At 37.5% G+C, this 19899-nt stretch overlaps 1 protein-coding gene across 2 annotated transcripts in view; it reads right to left on the reverse strand.

Moving 5' to 3' along the window:
• Positions 1 to 19483, reverse strand: part of pard3ba (par-3 family cell polarity regulator beta a) — a 230645-nt gene extending 211162 nt beyond the window's left edge. For both annotated transcript variants that reach the window (XM_051702158.1, XM_051702157.1), the window contains exons 1-2: positions 19031 to 19483; positions 2077 to 2178 (exon numbers count right to left, since the gene is read on the reverse strand). In XM_051702158.1, the coding sequence (XP_051558118.1) occupies positions 2077 to 2178; positions 19031 to 19147 (219 nt within the window). In that variant the 5' untranslated portion in view covers positions 19148 to 19483. The remainder of the gene's footprint in view (positions 1 to 2076; positions 2179 to 19030) is intronic.
• Between the last annotated feature and the right edge of the window lie 416 nt (positions 19484 to 19899).

Here is a 19899-nt window from a genome sequence, read left to right on the forward strand (position 1 = left end):
TAGTATTGCAGAAAAGAAAAAAAAATCATAAATTGAAGGAAAACACTTTCAGGAAGAAAAAGAAAAATGCTTTTAGAATGCAATAATCATGCAGGAATCAATAGGAGCAGGAATCACTAGGAGCAGGTTCCACAGGAAAAAGCCTTATTTCCTATTCAGCCCAAATTGCAAGTCAGAAAGTCAGCTTATTTTTGGATTCAAAATTCCAACAAAGTGAACTGCCTGCCTAAAACAAAATTATGCTGCCTGACTAGATGCTCTGTTTTGGCCAAAATCTAAGGAGGCATTCACACCAAACACATTTTTGTCTATGAAAACATGCACTAGACGTACGTCTTTAACCGTTGTGGTGTGCCTCGCTGTTTTTTAATGTCTCACGCATGAGCACTGCGTTTTTAAGATGGCGTATTAAAAACGTCATCTTTTAAAAACACGTCTCTCCTCTTTCGTGTTCTATCTGTTGCGTCTAGCTTTAACACAAGAACATGCTGGGTCTCCCCAAAGTGGCCATGGTTTCCTTAGCGTATAGGGCAATCCCAGGATACTTTGCAACCCTGCTTGGTATTGACTTAAATCAGAGAACATTTTTGTCCAAGATGGTGATTTTTTTTTTTTTATATATATATATATATATATATATATATATATAGCTAACTGTAGTATTTATACTTAAATATACTATTAATATTTTATCAATTACTGAAAAGCAACCTATTGATAGAATATAGTTCCAAATAATTCAAAATGCACCCTTTATTTCACCTAATATTGATGTATTCTATGTATTGTATTGCTTATTAGAGCATCAAAGTAGAGTAAAAATTTCAAATTCACTACTATACTTTTTGTACCAACCATAGTACAGAGACAACTGAAGCACTGAAAAGCTATAGCGAAATCAACTGCAATATGCAAACTCAAGGCAAAAATATGAATAATTTGGAATATAATTTAATCTATTTTAAATTGCTAGATTTTCACTTATAATAACATGACTGAACTAGTTAAAGTGCGTCAAGAAAACTTGACTGTTGGCTTGACAAAGACTTGTCTAAAAGTTCAAACTAGCTCTGGATGGACGGAAGGACGGACGGATGGGATGGACAGACGGACAGACAGACGGACGGACAGATGGATTTTAGGGTGGTTTAGGGTTTGGAAAAAATATGGCTTGAATGCACTGTAAGATGTTTTGGATAAAAGCATGTGCCAAATGCATAAATGTAAAACAACAAACAAATTAGATAGCCATTCAGAAATAAATATCCTTATTTTATCCCTTCCCTAAAAGCAAAATGACTGAATTCTGCCACCAGCCTAGAATACAAATTTTATTCAAATACTATTATCCATTGTAGATTAAATTCTAAATAATTACCCAACTAAAGCAGTGTTGATTTTCTTGATCCCAAAGAATATTAAAATTTTAATGAATTTTTTTAAATCAAACATCATAATAAGCATATTTAATTAGCAATTATTACCTTTCTGATGGATAAGTATTAATAATTCCATTTTGCAGCAAGATTTATAACTATATATAACAATCATTCTAATTTATAGCAAAATCTTAAAATCATGCAAAGTATGGTAGTATTAATGATATGAACATTAAATAGGGCGGATGTAGTTACTCAACAGGCTGAAGCAAATCAAGAAAGGGCTGTGGGTTTATTTTGTTTTACAGATATGTTACGTTTTTGGAGTAAAGGCCACCAAACTGGTTCCAAAGGCCACAAGCCTACACCTAAAGTAGCCATGATGTCATTGGTGAGAACACCAATCCGCTCAAGGCAGGGCAGGCAGGCTAATCAAGTCCAAGTTCAACGTGATGTCTTACCCAAAAGCTAACCATGCTCAAGATAACTCGCCTTGCTGGTTCTCAATGTTTCTTGAATGAGGCTTATGTTTTTTTGTGACTGTTCAGACAGGAAACACATTTCAACAAAACTTTAACTGCAATGATATCACAGTAGCTATAAGCAGTTAAATCACAACTTTGAGCTGTACACTATACAGTATCAATATATCCGCAAATCAAATGTACTTAACAACAGATAAATACCGTAGTCTTACCTTGTCTTTGTCTTCGACCAGGTCTGTTAGCATGTCGTCTGGGTCCAGGATCCCCCCGTCCACATACTCAACATGGTGTGTCTGTACCAGGAATTCCCCATCCTGTTGAAAACAATAGATCCATTAGTGAAGCCCTCATTTCAACACAATACAAGGGACTAATCATATCAGTCTGGATGTTTAGATAGACAAGCTGTTGACTCACGCTCTTAAAACTAGTAGCAATCAATTATATTTGTGTAACCATAAGGTGCACAAAAATATCAGCGTGGAGAGATATAACATTATATTTATCATTGGTAAATGGCTAGTCTGGTTTTACATTGGATTGAGTCATATTCGAAGAGGCAGTACTGTACAATAGCGGTCACAAATATAGTACACCTGTAACTGTACATTGCAGTTATTTCAAAAATAATTTGTCATGCCTTAGAACACCCCTTCATTAAAATAAATTAAAATGTAGTAAAATAACTGTATTTGCTTAATTGCTACACAAAAGAAAAACTTCCCTTTTCAAATTGTCCTGAACATCAAGGCTTTGACAGCACAGTTCAAATGAAAGTCTCAAAATCATCTATTTGTTTTGTGTTGAAAAATTGTGTAATCCCTGAACATTTAATCACATAAAAAAAGCCATTTGGTTTGAATTGTTAAACAAAGAGTCAGCTGGAGTCAGTTACACAAAGTTGGCCAGGTAAGTTGGCAGTAGTAGTATCGGTTCCATAAAAACCAATAAATCATAAAAAACATAATTTTGATAAATAATTGTTTCATCATTAGGTCATTAATGACTTTGCCAATCAAATAAACATGATACACTTGCTTGATCAGAATAAACACGTTTTTTTACAGACGACTATGTATTGTGTGGTCAGTTATTGGCTCTAAATACCATTTCTATACCGTAGAAATTTGGGAGACATTTAGAAATTAATTAACAAACAGATAGTCCTGCCCCAAACTCATGCTACTGGTTGAGCCAATGTTGCAGTGTCGGGATGATCGGGATGCTCAAACAAACATAGCAATGGTTTGATAATCCCTATGAATCAACGTACAAATGGTTTACTTACAGTTGTCTCTGCATTTTAAGCTGGAATAGGAGAAATTATTTTAAAATCCAAAAAACACACTTCACCTTTAAGTGTTATCCTACTGAAAACAAATTACACAAATGACTGCAATTTTTTAACATTGTTATCTTGAGAATTTATGGTGGGAACAGACAAAAATTACATGTACACATGTAACCAGATAAGGTAACCTTGATGGATTAGTCTGTCATAGTTGGAATACCATCAGAACATTACAGAACAAACTTGTTGAGCAACTCTGCTACTATGGTTAGTGGGGAAAAGAAGTCTGAGAGAACGTGTTTGGCTGGTAACGTATGACATCAGAAGTTCCAGTCAAACCAGCAAAATTGTTGACACGCATCATAATAGATGCCATAATAATACTAGCACAAATCCCACATCATAATGAACAGTCACTATGAATATTGGGTAAACATTGCAGTTTGATATAAACAAAGTCAGTTTTAAAGGTGCTATATGTAAGATTGACAACAAGCATTTGAAATTGGTACTGCAGTCCAAATTCAAAATACTGGAGAGTTGTCTGCCCCGCCCCAGACTCGAAGCTTCTGGGTTGCCAGAAAGGATTTCTGGGCTTTAAGCTGTCTCCATCTTCCAAAGGCCTCTCCAATATTTATCCTCGTTTTACTACGCCTCTGGTCATGGTGGTTTTTAGACGGATGGCGAGGCTTTTTAGGTCAAGTGGAATCTATTATCTCTGATCCAGTTAATTTGCTGGCTTCCATGGCTTCAGCACGCAGTGTTGTTTGCCTGCAAACTTGTTCAAATCTGGCAACCCGGCAGTGTCGAAATACTATTAGTGAGTGGGCAGTGGGCGGGATCACACAGGCCAAAACATAAACAGAAATTCCGGCCCGGAATGGAAACTTCAAAGTAGAATATACTGGCTGTAGCATTGATATCGGAGAAGCCAGTATTTCAACTTAGCATGCCTCCAAATTCTCTAATGACATATTATGGTCATTTTATGATTTAGTACAGTAAAATATTACATACAGCACCTTTAAATAAAATGGGAATGTTCAATCCAAAGTGTGGTCCAAAAGTCCAAGACCACAATGAAAATCTGTGATTTGTTTTACACACCTGGAACTAAAAGTATTAGGATTTTGAAAATGTTAAAACAAAAGACATGACATATGACATCAAATGAAGATTAAATATTCTACTAGTTTACTACTTCAAGCTCAATAATCAAATGCAAGCAAATGTGAGACATTGACCACGTTAACTACTTTGTATAAAAGGTAAATTTTCCTGCTTCCATTGATTGTAATTCCATATAAACACTGATGAAACAAAACATTGACCACCTGCTTAATATGCTGTTGGTCCTCCACATACCACCAAAACAGGCCACTGCCATCAGGGAATACCATTGCCATGAAGGGGTGTACCTGGTCAGCAAGGATGTTTCAGTAGGTGTCACATGTCAAATTGACGTCTACATGAATGGCCGGACCGAGGGTTTCCCAGCAGAACATTTCCCAGAGCATCACACTCCCTACACCCGGTTTGTCGTCTTCCCACAGTGCATCCTGGTGCCATCACTTCCCCAGGTAAACGGCGCACACATGCACGGCAGTCAACGAAAACAGGACTCATTGGACAAGGCGACCCTCTTCCACTGATCCAAGGTCCAGTTCCAACGCTTGCATGTCCATTGTAGGTGCTTTTGATGGTGGACAGGGGTCATCATGGGCACTCTTACCGGTCTGCGACTACACAGCCCTATACGCAGCAGGGTGCGATGCACTGTGTGTTGAGACATTCCTTCCGTAACCATCATTAACATTTTCTGTGACTTGTGCCACAGTAGACCTTCTGTCTCCGTTCGGACCAGACAGGATAGCCGTCATTGCCCTCGCGCATCGATGAGCCTTGGGTGCCCAACACCCTGTCGCCAGTTTGTGGTTTGTCCCTCCTCGGACCACTATCGGTAGGTATTTACCACTGCTGACCGGGAGCACCCCACAAGCCTTACAGTTTCAGAGATGCTCTGACCCAGTTTTCTGGCCATAACCATTTGGTCTTTGTCAAGGCTGCTCAGGTCTTTCCTCCTGTCCATTCATCCTACACTCCCTGGCTAAAAAATGTTACATACTCTAATACTTCGTTGGACCGCCTTTAGCTTTGATTACGGCACACATTCGTCATGGCATTGTTTTGACAACCTTATGCAATGTCGCAACATTTATTTCCATCCAGAGTTGCATACATTTTTGTCCGAGATCTTGTAATGACGACGGGAGAGTTGAACCACTCTGTAAAAGCTTCTCCAGCACATTCCAAAAACTTTCAATGGGGTTAAGGTCAGGACTCTGTGGTAGCCAATTCATGTGTGAAAATGATTCCTCATACTCCCTGAACCACTCTCACAATTTGAGCCCGATGAATCTTGGTACTGCCATCCTGGAATATGCCCCCGCCATTGATGGGATAACCTTGACAATCAGTACATTCAGGTAGTCAGCTGACTTCATTTTATTGCCGAATAATGTTGCCGAGTCTAGACCTGACCAATAGAAGCAACCCCAGATCATAACACTGCCTCCAGAGGCTTGTACAGTGGGCACTATGCATGACGGGTGCATCGCTTCATGCGCTTCCCTTCTTAACCTGATGCGTCCATCGCTTTGGAATAGGGTAAATCTGGACTCAGACCATATGACCTTTTTCCATTGCTCCACAGTCCAATCTTTATGCTCCCTAGAAAATTGAAGTAATTTTTTTTTATTAGCCTCACTAACAAGTGGCTTTCTTGTGGCCACACAGCTGTTTAGTCCCAATCCTGTAAGTTCTCATCGCATTGTGACTGTCAGTGGTCATAATGTTTGGCTCATCAGTGTATACTGAAAATAATTAAAAAAATATATTACATTAGAAAAAAAAAAATGCAAAAGAGAAGCATTTTCAATTTTTAGGGCTTTAAGATTTTTTTGTTACATTGTGACAATTTTCATAACAGTTACACACATTTTATCCCCAATTCCCATTACCACAATACAAAAAATATGGTCATTATGTTCACAATGAGAGAAAATAAATATTATTTAAATTGTCAAGTATTTATACATCATAGTGGCACAAATTTTTTTTAGACAATTCTTTTATCATTCAACTTTTGACTTCATATCTGTTCATTAAAGCAGCCTCAATCCTCCAAATACACTTTAAAATGTTTAAAAAAGAAAGATGACATCTTCAGCAGAGAATAAGCCAGATTGCTCTATTCACAATGAAAAAGTTACTCTTAATTCAGATTAAACTTTTTTATTTTTGGTGAAGTGTTTTCTGTTTCTTCCCAACAGGAAGCAACAATTTGCGTCCACTATACTGGTCTGGAGAACTGTTCACGCTGTTAGTCAGATATGTCTGCTGGGATTGTTTTCGGCTTCATGCAACTGTCTGAGCAACACTAAACTCTGAATGAACAGAACACACCTGGAGCTTGTTACAGACACTGACACTGTATCACTGAAAGAAATCGCTCAGACATATAAACAAGCAATGACAGACTGGTGCACACATGCTCTGACAGCTGAGGTAAAGGGTTCCCACTACATGAGAATTCACTGAGCAAAACAGATACACTAATGAGGGCTTAAAAATAATGATTTTTTTTTTCTGGTCAGTATAGTACTTGCCTTACCAGTAGTGTTACTGGTCCCAACAGTAATGATGATAAATAATTTTTAAGTGATGTATCAGAAAGAAAAACATTTACATTCTCACTAAGCATTAAATGTTCTTTTTTTTTTTTTTTTTTGTTACAACTAATATTTTATTAGGTTTTTCTTTGGCAATACATTTTTATCCATTTATTTTTATATAATATATATTATACACTACCGGTCAAAAGTTTTGAAACACTTGACTGAAATGTTTCTCATGATCTTAAAAATCTTTTGATCTGAAGGCGTATGCTTAAATGTTTGAAATTAGTTTTGTAGACAAAAATATATTTGTGTCACCATATTAATTTATTTCATTATAAAAATAAAATGTATTTAAAAAAAAAAAAAAAAAAAACGTTTTTGCAATTGATGACTTGGATCAAATAATAAAGAAAAGCAGCCAATAAGTGCCCAACATAGATGGGAACTCCTTCAATACTGTTTAAATAGCATCCCAGGGTGATACCTCAAGAAGTTGGTTGAGAAAATGTCAAGAGTACATGTCTGCAAATTCTAGGCAAAGGGTGACTACTTTGAAGATGTTAAAATATAAAACAGTTTTGATTTATTTTGGATTTTGTTTAGTCACAACATAATTTCCATAGTTTCATTTATGTTATTCCACAGTTTTGATGACTATTATTCTAAAATGTGAAAAAATAATAATAATAATAATAATAATAATAATAATAATAATAATAATAATAAAGAATGAGTAAGTGTTTCAAAACTTTTGACTGGTAGAGTGTGTATATAATATTTTCAATACAAATTATTCTGCTATAATGCTTATAAATTCATAAACACTCTTTTGCTGGAAAACGATGGCGCACTGATTGCAAAACTATTGATTTGTTAATTTTCAAACACATTCTAACTGATAAAGATTATCAGATTACTAGTGCAATTTCAAAAAAAAAAAAAAAAAAAAATATTGGCTAATCTTTGTTAGCCAGCAAAATAACTTTACCTTGGTGACATACTGAAATTGCCAAAATTTGCAGAATCAATGTTCAATACATCACAGAAATCCAATTAAGTTTGCAAGACATAACTAGGGCTGGGTAAAAAATATTGATTGTCCAATTAATCCCAATATTCAAATTAATGATCCCTATATCGATTCTTAAAATACCAAGAATAATCTTTTTCTTTTTTTTGCATTGATTATTATATCCGTTAAATAAATTGCAATTGAACTACATAGTTTGGTCCCTGTTGTTCGTTTTTTTATTAATATTTTCACAGTGTCCTAAGTTAAAGGAATCCCTATATAATTTACAGTATATTAGCTGAGAGCAAGTTCCTAAAACAGATTCATTACTGTAACATGAAACCATCACTGACATGAAACCAATACGTATTTGCAGAGCATTTACAGAGCTACGAAGAACAGCACTATGTGTTTAACAGGAACAAAATCACAAATCCTGCAAAATATTTGGAAACAATGTATGAGCGAGAAAACTGATATTTAAATCAGGATTACCCATGCATTAAACAGAACAGGAAGTACTGTATTTGGTCTCAAATGTCACCCAAAACCTGCAATCAGTAATCCCAAAATACTCTGAAGAACATTAACGCAACATTAACCCAAAGACGCCATCTTTTATTTAAGGACAAAAGTAGTAAGTAAACTGTTTTAGATGTGCACAAGTTGTCGAAGCCATGTAGCACAGTGGGTAACACACGTTTACGACACAAGACCCCGGTGATAACAGGGATGCAGGTTTGAATCTGGCATGCATTATGTCCTACTCCCAATACCTGTCTCTTTCCCTCCATTTCCATGCTAGTGTGGCAAGAAAAAGTATGTGAACGCTTTGGAATTACGTATGTATAAATTTGTCTTAAAATCTGGTTTGATCTTCATCCAAGTTAAAATAATGTTTTAACTAATAATAGACAAATTATTCCATTGTTCTTGTACATCTTAAATACATTATTCAAACATTCACAGTGTAGGTTGGAAAAAAACCTATGTAAACCCCTAGGCTAATGATGTCAACAAAAGCTAGAGTCAAGAGTTGGCAAACCTGGCATACAATTAATGAAACAAGATTGGAAGTGTAGGTTAGAGCTACTTTGACTTATAAAAAGCACTCAAAAATGTTGAGTTTGCTATTCACAAGAAGCATCTGTTGACGTGGACCATGCCTCACAAAAAAAAAAAAGAGATCTCAGAAGTCCAACGATCAAGGATTGTTGCTTTGCATGAAGCTGGAAAGGGTTACAAAGTTCTCAGAGCTTAGATATTCATCTGTCCACATTTTGATAAATTGTTTATAAATGGAGACAGTTTAGTACTGTGGCTACTCTCCCTAGAAGTGGCCGTCCAGCTAAGATGACTCAAAGGGCACACCGCAGAATACTTAATGAGGTAAAAACGAACCCTAGAGTGACATCCATAGACTTGAAGGAATCATTGGAAATGGTTAACATCTCTGTTCATGAGTCTACTTATGGAAAACATTAAACAGGCATGGTGTCCATGGCAGGACACCACGAAGGAAGCCGCTGCTTTCCAACATAAACATTGCTGCTTGCCTGAAGTTCGCCAAAGACCACCTTGACACTCCATAACGCTACTGGGAAAATGTTTTGTGGACTGATGAAACTAAGGTTGAATTGTTTGGGAAGAACACGCAGCACAACATATGGTGTATAAAGGGCACCACATACCAACAAGCAATCATAGCAACATTCATCAACTCAAAGGTGAATTATGGTGGAGGAAGCATCATGATTTGGGGCTACTTTGCTGTTTCAGGGCCTGGACTACTTGCCATCATTTGAGAAAAATTAATTCCTACGTTTATCAAGATATCCTACAAGATAACGTCAGCGTGGTTGTGCGCCCACTGAAGCTCAGTAGAAGCATGGTGATGCAGCAGGTCAATGACCCTAAACATCGAAGTAAATCCACTACATAATGGCTTTAAAAATAGAAAATACTCCTTTTGGAGTGGCCCAGTCAGAGCCCAGACCTTAACCCAATAGAGATGCTGTGGGATGCATGAGAGCCATTTACACCAGACATCCTAAGAATATGGCTGAGCTGAAGCAGTTCTGTAAAGAAGAATGGTCCAAATTCCTTCTGAACACTGTGCAGGTCTAATTCACAGCTACCAGAAACGCTTGGTTGAGGTTATTGCTGCCAAAGGAGGATCGACCAGTTATTAAACCCACTTATTAGGGTTCACTTACTTTTTCCACAGCACTGTGAATTTTGAAGGAGATGTGTTCAATAAAGACATGAAATATTAGAATTGTTTGTGTGTTGTTAGCTTAAGAACATTGTGTTTGTCTATACTTGTGACTTTAATGAAGATGAGATCACATTTTATGACTAATTAATCCAGAAAACCAGCTAATTCCAAAATGTTCACATACTTTATCTTGCCACTGTATACTGTCCAATACAAAATAAGGCAAAATTGTGTGTGCGTGAGAAGCATTTGCGTGCCATTAAAATCAAAATAGCTATTTTACAACTTTACAACTAATCATTGGATTTGCTAAAGTTAACAAGTTTTATGGCATTAAATCTTTATGTTTTATTTGAGGCACTTAGTATCAAGTAAACTGGACCCACAAGCAGAACTATGCTGTTCATTTTCCCAAAATGTATCCGAGGAATAATCTGTGCTTATTTCTGCGACGGGCAGAATCTCTGTATAAACTCATTTTCGCAATTTTTTTTGCCGGTCTATGATTGTGGCATCAACAATTTGTATATAAACCTGCCCCTAAATGGCACTGAAAATGTATAAAGGATGGGCAAGGAGGAGCTGGGAACTGGCTGAACAGTCACCGTAAAATTTAATGGCATAAATGAACTTAAAACAACATAGAACATAAAACATAAGATGAACACACATGCAGTGCGGCCACGTGCGTCTCTCTCTCTCTCTCTCTCGAAATGGCTCCCCTTTATCTCGCTCTCCCGCTGATCAGCTGATTCAGCGCCGGCCATGCAGCCTCACGGCCCGGCCACACCCTGCTCCTCGTCACAGACACGTAAAAACAAAATGAACTGCTGTAGTTGGTGGTTTGTTGCTTTACATGTCTTTCAAATGTTTTCTCATCCAAGTAGTTTACGCTGCAAAGTGGACCAGACTTTATGCCAACAATCAAAAGTTTGGCTACACAAGACTAAAACTGTAAATCAATATTGGCCAAACTATCTTAAAGAGTTCATTTAATATGAAGCATCAGCCTATACTAAGTGTGTGTGTGTGTGTGCGCACATGTGCGATAGTGTCTGCACTGTAGCCATCAGTATACGCATTTTGAAAGGTCCTTTAGGACTGAATGTTGCATACCCATTATGACATTTAAAAGCCAGTGCAAGTTTTGTAGAGATGCCTGCTGACGCCGATGGCTTTGTGCTCTTGGAAGCGTGCCATGTGTTTAGTGATCTCAGCAGTGTTCCCTGCCAAGTCAGCTCGAGACAAAATAATAAAGCAAAGTTTTTCTCTGCTGTCAGTGAGGTAATCTCCACCACTCAATCAGGCACTGCTGTATGTATAAACATTACGTTATTACATTAGACAGACACTACTCATTAATCTTTGAAATCACTATGTCGCTATAGACCCTGTAGAGTGCATTGTCACAGTTAAAATGAAAGTACAAATTATCAGCAAATGTTGCTGCCTTCAAAAAAGTACTTTTTTGTACTAGTGGATAAGCACATATTTATGCAAGTTTCTGCATAAGCCAAATGGCAAAGAGTAAGTCCAACCCGGCTCCTTGACAAGTCGTATTAATAGTATGAAATGGCGAAATTGTATAAGTAGGCTCATACAAAAACGTATGACTTTACTCCCGTGTAGAGAAAAATAAATGAACCAACAACGTTAACCCCACAAACAAGCGTTTGTACTTTAGCGCATCTTTTCTTCAGAAATCCTACATTTATTGTGCATTATCTCATTGAGAATCAATGGGTTCATCCAAAAGCTCAAGAAATTGCTTTCAGAGGCTTTATTTGGAGTTAGGAAGAAAATAAGGTGCATTTCGAACTTTTCTGAGACCAGTGCAGACAGACAGCACACTGGAAGACATTCGCTAAATAGGGAGCATGTCTAGTCTCTGTACTGTGAAGTCGTCAGTTGGCATTCCTACTGCTGTCGCTCTAACGTTATTGGTGGACTGCATGTCTGGCCATGTCTTTTAAAAATATGACCACAGATGAGCCATTTTGATAGTAAAACTACGATTCCATTCTAATTTAACAAGGAATATGTTTTCTTGTCCCTAAAAATTTACATTCTGCAGGGGAGTGTTTTTAATAAAACGAAAAAACTATCAAATGTACGAATCAAACTCACTCAGACTGCGATAATTCCTTTTCCACGCATAATTTTTTATTATATCCATGTATGTGGTTAAAGACGAATCAAATAGAACAGTGAAATCGCTCACAGAAACTTAACTTCTCTTCTGTCTTGCCTGCACTCGACCCCATTCTCACAGGAGACGTATGAAGTGAGCATCACTAACACAGTCTTCACTCCTATTGGTTGTCGCTCCCAAAAGTTGCTCCTCTTTTGCATCAAGTTAAACTTTTCTCAACTTTGTCGTGTCGCTCGCAACACCCACATCTAGTCACCAGAGGTCGCTGTCGCTCATGTCGCCGGAAGTCGCCAGCTCTCATTGACAATCAATGAGCGGAGGTCGCTTTGTCCCTGGAAGTTGCTGCATGTGTGTACGGGCTTTAAACAATGTCCAATAATAGAGTGTGCTTCAAAAGTGGGGTATAAACTTAAGGTGCTCTTTGGTCAAGGGTTCAAATTAGTCCAAAACCAAAAGGCAAGATAACCATGGCACTCTTAATAATTAAAAAGCCTTTATTATCACATGGCTCAATACAAAAGGTAAAAAGATCTCTCCAATGCTTTTTGGAGTGGGCCTTCCTCAGGAAGAGTCTGAAATGTTTAAAGACACAAGCAGTTACACACAGCTTGTTAACAGATTGAAAATATTTTGTTGTTAATAAATGATAAACAAAAGCAGTTTAGGCCTATAAATTTGAAACAATTATGGTTTTTAAATATGTTAAATGGCTCAAAATTACCATTTTATCCTTAAATATATACATCGGGGGGCCGAAAGTTTGGAATAATATACAGATTTTGCTCTTATGGAAAGTAATTGGTAATTTTATTCACCAAAGCGGCATTCAACTGATCACAATGTATAGTCAGGACATTAATAATGTGAAAAATTACTATTACAATTTGAAAATAAAATTCAGAACTTCTTAAACTACTTCAAAGAGTTCTCATCAAAGAATCCTCCATGTGCAGCAATGACAGCTTTGCAGATCCTTGCCATTCTAGCTGTCAGTTTGTCCAGATACTCAGGTGACATTTCACCCCACACTTCCTGTAGCACTTGCCATAGATGTGGATGTCTTGTCGGGCACTTCTCACACACCTTACAGTCTAGCTGATCCCACAAAAGCTCAATGGGGTTAAGATCCATAACACTCTTTTCCAATTATCTGTTGTCCAATGTCTGTGTTTCTTTGCCCACTCTTAACCTTTTCTTTTTGTTTTTCTGTTTCAAAAGTGGCTTTTTCTTTGCAATTCTTCCCATAAGGCCTGCACCCCTGAGTCTTCTCTTTACTGTTGTACATGAAACTGGTGTTGAGCGGGTAGAATTCAATGAAGCTGTCAGCTGAGGACATGTGAGGCGTCTAGTTCTCAAACTAGAGACTCTGATGTACTTATACTCTTGTTTATTTGTAAATTTGGCCTTCCACATCTCTTTCTGTTCTTATTAGAGCCAGTTGTCCTTTGTCTTTGAAGACTGTAGTGTACACCTTTGTATGAAATCTTCAGTTTTTTGGCAATTTCAAGCATTGTATAGCCTTCATTCCTTAAAACAATGATTGACTGATGAGTTTCTAGAGAAAGCCGTTTCTTTTTTGCCATTTTTGACCTAATATTGACTTTAAGACATGCCAGTCTATTGCATACTGTGGCAACTCAAAAACAAAAACAATGTTAAGCTTCATTTAATGAACTAAATATCTTTCAGCATTTGATTTTGATTTTCTAGTACCAAATTTAGCTTGATTACTCAAGGATAAGGTGTTGGAGTGATGGCTGCTAGAAATGGGGCCTGTCTAAATTTGATCAAAAATATTTTTTTTCAAATAGTGATGGTGCTGTTTTTTTACATCAGTAATGTCCTGACTATACTTTGTGATCGGTTGAATGCCACTTTGGTGAATTAAAGTACCAATTTCCTTCCAAAACAGCAAAATCTGTTATTCCAAACTTTTGGACACCACTGTATATATATGTATCGATATCTGCAATATTGGCCTTAACAGTATTTAGCATCGGATGGAAAAGAAAATAAGTGGTATCGCCCATCCCTAGTACATATTTCAAGATTTAGTTAACCTGAACTAACCATATAGCCAAGCCTGAGCTAGTACAGCAGGCCTGTTCAACTGGTGGCCAGCGGGTAAAATCTGGCCCGTTAGAAATTTTCAATGGCCCGGGTGATTTTCTCAGTTGTCTTAGGGGCCATTCACATTAACACGATAGATGGACTTCTCTGACCGTTGCTTTTTTTTTTTTTATACGCTTTAAGTGGTTGTGCTACAAATAATCATTATCCATCATTTTGACGAAATGGGGAGATTTAAGAACTAAAATCATGGACGACTGACAAGCTTAAGTTTGGAGAAACAGGAAAGTTCTGTTCATTAATTTGGTCAAGAAAACATTTGACTTGAGTCAAAAGTTGAAATCATTGCATCTATGCTTAACTAACTGCATTGTTATTGTTTAGTAAAATATTCAATATCAGTCTAATTTACTCCAATTTTGTAAGTACTTATTTAAGTTCATTTTTTGTGTCAAGTTACATGTATTGTATGTGTATTATTTTTATTTTATTTTTAATTTTTTCTGAATTTCCTGGTAGGCGGAAATATTTGTAATAAAACAAAAATGCTATTAATACAGATGTTTTATTTAGGGTACATAGTGTACAAATATTATACTATTTCATAGAACTGTTATCTGTAAATAGAACCTTTACATTGACAAAATATCCTGACTCAGCCCACTTGGTGATGAAGTTAAATAGCCCTGCAGTACGGGACCCTACTATTCATTAATACCATAAAATATCCTGCCTGTAGTAAGTCAGCTTTACTATATAATAAAAACGATTCAAATCTCAAAATAAAAATGCAAATTAAAAAGCCAAGAAGTCAAATTTGCACCCCTTAAATTAACAACAAATGTCAACATAAATGGTATATGTGATGTGAATATGCATAAGATTTAAGCAAGGAGAACTGCAGCATGGATGCAGTACGATCATAGACGAGGGACTCAATACATCAGCGACGCTCGAGACCTGAGAGCTTGATTGACAGAACAGATAAAGCGCCCATATCCGCCCACCACAGCTGGCAGCGGCCCATCCCATCAGACTGAGCCAATCTCTGCCGATAACGTCCATCAGTCGGGCATACTAAAACCTCCCATAATGCCTGCCATCTCAGCCCAAGAACCCAGGCCAAACTAATCAAGCACAGCCTGCCACCTGCACTCAGAGATAGGGAGCGATTAATGTCGTGGCTGTATTCATCACACAAGTCTTGCTTTATTTTAACTGACATTTAGTGTGAAACCGAGACAATACAAGTAGAGTAGTTAACAGTGACCATGCATTGCAGAATTGAAGAGCGACTGTGACTTATATAACCATGTACTGATATCAAAGATTTCCATATGGTGCTGATGTTAAAGCAATTCATAAAGGAGTATTTTGGGGTCATTACAAGTTAAGCTCAATCAACAGAATTTGTGGCATTTGTTATGTTGATTACCACCAAAATTAATTACGATTCATTACTCCTTTTCTTCAAAAAAAGCAAAAATGGAGGTTACAGTGAGGCACTTACAATGGAAGTGAATGGGGCCAATTTTCTGAGGGTTTAAAGGCAGAAATGTGAAACTTATAAATTTGATAAAAGCACTCAAATTAAATCTTAAAACTCATGTGTTATCTGAGCTGTAAAGTTGTTTAATCATTGTTTTAGGGTTTTTGTGTTTACGGCAATCGTAATGGCGACGAAGTAGTAAAACTGGATATAAATTTACACAGAAAAGGTTAGCAAGTGATTTTATCACACTAAAATCATGTTAACACTGTTTCAGGGCTCGACAATAAGGACTGCCTGATGGCCCGAGGCCAGTGTGAAAGACATTCGGGCCAGTTGCTAGAACGGTCACTTGCCCAATCGGGACAGTGCTGCATTTATAAAGTTAGTGCCTGCAGACAATAAGCGAGAGAGTACAAAAATTGCACGGAGCGAACAAAGTCTTCTAAAAATGAGCTCTCAGGGATGAGCGAGCATGATTAATATTTTAGCTGGCAAAGACATGCGAGCACATAATATACTGGACGTGGAGAGGCACTGTCGCGTGAGCGCACAAGAGTGTGCAGACACCAAGAACTGTCGCGCTCTCCTAGAACTGTCCTTGCTATTTTCCAAGTTTCTTAGCAGCATCAATAACCAATGTGTAGAAAACAATCTGACTTCATGAATTTCGGAGCGGGACTGCACATCTTGCACAACATTTTAAGTATTCCCGCACACTCCGTGTTCACAGTGTGTGAAATTCCCAAATTTTTTCGCTTTAACATGTTGGTGAAAATTAGCAATCCACACACTGGAACACAAGAAATCAACGGGTTCTTTCTGTTGAACTGTAAATCCATCTATCTCTCTTCGTAAAGTGACAGAGCACTAGTTTTGTTCCCACAGTAAAAAATAAGCACATTTTCTCTCATTAATTCACTTTTAGAGATGAAGCGCTGAATGAAACGTAAACTGCTATCTGCTCAGTATCCAAAATACAAGTGAACATTTAATTAGGTAATATTTCAAAACGTAAACATTAATTCGACATGATAATGGCATTTGGTTTTTTTTGCTTTTTGGATTTTTCCCCTTTTTTCACCCAATTTGGAATGGCCAATTCCCAGTGCGCTTTTAATTCCTCGTGGTCGCGTAGTGATTCGCCTCAATCCGGGTGGCGGAGGATGAATCCCAGTTACCATCAACTCACGCATCTTATCACGTGGCTTGCTGAGCGTGTTGCCACGTAGACATAGCGCATGTGGAGGCTTCACGCCATCCACCGTGACATCCGCGGTCAACTCACCACGCGCCCCACAGAGAACGAACCACATTATAGCGACCAAGAGGAGGTTACCCCATGTGACTCTACCCTCCCTAGTAACCCGGCCAATTTGGTTGCTTAGGAGACCTGGCTGGAGTCCGCCCTGGGATTCGAACTAGTGAACTAGTGAACTCCAGGGGTGGTAGCCAGTGTCTTTTACCACTGAGCTACCCAGGCCCCCGATAATGGCGTTTGTAATGAAAAGAAGCAAAATCACTCTGTCTATTATTATTAGAAGAGTTGTTCAGCTCGAAGATGACATTTAGATCTGTCTACTTAATATCATCCTCATAACACACCTGTTATATTTCTCATTTCTGGATTGTGCAAGTATTATATTTCTGTTCTTTGTGTATCAGTCAGTGTTGGTCTTGTTTGGGTTGTCTAATTTTAGGTTTATATCCACATTCTTAATTCATAGATTAGGCCTAATATCTACCTAGTGTATATTACATGTACAACCGATTTAGTAGCAAGATTTCCTCTCTCATGGATTCATATGTTTATTACATTCAGCCAATAATCAAATCTTTAACTCAGTGACTAGGCCTGAATCTTTGATCTGGTTGTGAAAACTACACAAGGCCAAAAAGTTGACAGCATGACTAAACGGGTGACCAAAAACCCATCCTCTGCTCCACAGAACTCTTTGCTTAAAAACACGTGAAAATGGTGGGACATCTGAGGTCAGTATGATGCATTTATGAATTTATAGCTGTACAGCGCTTGTATGAGATTACATAAGGCATAGATCATGTCTTGTAAATTATAAATTTAAAGCAAATTTGTGGGAAATTGTCTTAAAGATGTTTTATATATATATGTTAACTTATGACATATTTTTTTTTAAAGCCATGATGGTAAAAACAGATATTTTTTTAATTTTGTGTTGGGGCCAGTGAAAATTTTGGCAGGGCAAAAATCTGAAGCACTGGCCCGAACGTGCCAGTACAAAAAATCCTTAGCATTTTTTGCGGCTATACTTTTGAAATAGTGAGTATTTTTATGATTACAGATTGGCCCCATTGACTTCCATTGCAAGTGCCTCACTGTAACCCACATTTTTGCTTTTTTAAAGAAAAGGAGAAATGAGTCGAAATTAATTTTTGTGGAAATCAACAGTGCCACAAATGCTGTGGATTAAGCTTTAAACCCGGAATATTCATTTAATTTCAAAGATTGATTTAATGCTCTGTAAAGATGAGTATTCAACTTTTCACTATTTTTATATTTTTTATTATGCAGATAAAAATGCAATAATTAAAAAAAAGTGCAAAATAGCATTTTCACTAGTGGTCTTACACATTTGGATCCGATTGTATCTTTGCAAACCATTCTAAAAGTTAGTTTTTCTTTATCTGTTATAAAAGTGGAAGTCATTCAGGTCTGGTAAGCACTTGTTTTCCAACCTACAGTTTCCCACACATACACAGTGTAGTTTAAGGATAATGTATGCATATTTGAGGTACAGGACCAAACCTTAACCATAGTGTCAGATTACAGGAATTTTTTGCGATAGTGAATTACCAAAGATTTGAGGAATGTCCCTTCATAGAGGCACTGCTGACAACTCGAGATCACGTGATCTTATGTGGAGGGCACACCCTGTTAACAATTCTACTATGGTGGAGGATTAATTCTTAATATTCATACGCCTTCGCCATTGGACGGACAACAAGAATGTTAGTACTACCTACTTAATATTCATGAGGCGAGCTAGAATTCCCAAACAACGTCAAACGCAGCCTACTTAATATGCATGAGCAGAGCATTGGCCATAGTAGGATTCGTACAACTACACTTTTTGAAATAAATGCGATTAAATACCTCAAACAAATAATGTTCTGAATAATCCACAGAGTATAATCGCAGTCACCAAGTCATATTTATCGTGTTATCGACACGTCTTGTCGTTTTCAAACTTCAAAACAAAAGGTAAACACGTTACCTGTTCGATTATCTTCTTATATCTTTGTGTGGCTTGATCGATCAAGTCCCGCACCATCCAGCCGTCTTTACACGGGACGACCACCCCCGTTCTCCCGAAATTCACCGTCACTTTCATCTTAGCTGCGTCATCCAAAAGGTTTAATGTCCTCCGTGTTTGTTTGTTTCACAGTTTATATGAAATCGCGCGCGGTTACCCTTCCGCAGAAGAGACAACAGGTGTCATTGGTCAACTAGTACAGGTGCGATCTTCACTTCTCTTGAAAGTGCTAGAAAAGTCTTAATAAGCCCAAATAAAGTCCATGAACGAAGTAATCATCCGGTAATCCGTCCAAAAGACACTTTGAATGAGAGTTACCAGTGCTGACGGAAATATTAAAGTCGTACTATAATATGATGTTGCCGAAGTGCTGCTCACTGAAGTCCAGGGCGAAACCGGAAGTGTTGGACTATCGTGATTGCGGCGCTTCAGCTGTGACTGACTGCTGTGTGATCGACACACTCAGTCCCCATTTACGGTCATTACTGCTGAAAGGAAAGTGTACACAAGATGAGGGCTTAAAAGTGTAAATAGACATTTACGATATATGTTCCCAGAGAAGGAAGTGGAAATAATCCCCTCAGTTTATAAAAATCTAGTTTTTCCTTAATTGTTATTGAACTTGTAGCCCATATATTGAATATTTGCTCCGAAAGTTATCAAAATAATAAAAATTGATCGATTTGACTTCTGCTGTGTGAGGCGTTGGGATTCAGCTTTGCACCTGCCTTCAGATTTCAGAATTAGAAACATATACAGACAGATGATAGATATACAGACAGACAGACAGATGATAGATATACAGACAGACAGACAGACAGATGATAGAT

Source organism: Myxocyprinus asiaticus, chromosome 7 (assembly GCF_019703515.2).
Source record: "Myxocyprinus asiaticus isolate MX2 ecotype Aquarium Trade chromosome 7, UBuf_Myxa_2, whole genome shotgun sequence".
Taxonomy (NCBI): Eukaryota; Metazoa; Chordata; class Actinopteri; order Cypriniformes; family Catostomidae; genus Myxocyprinus; species Myxocyprinus asiaticus.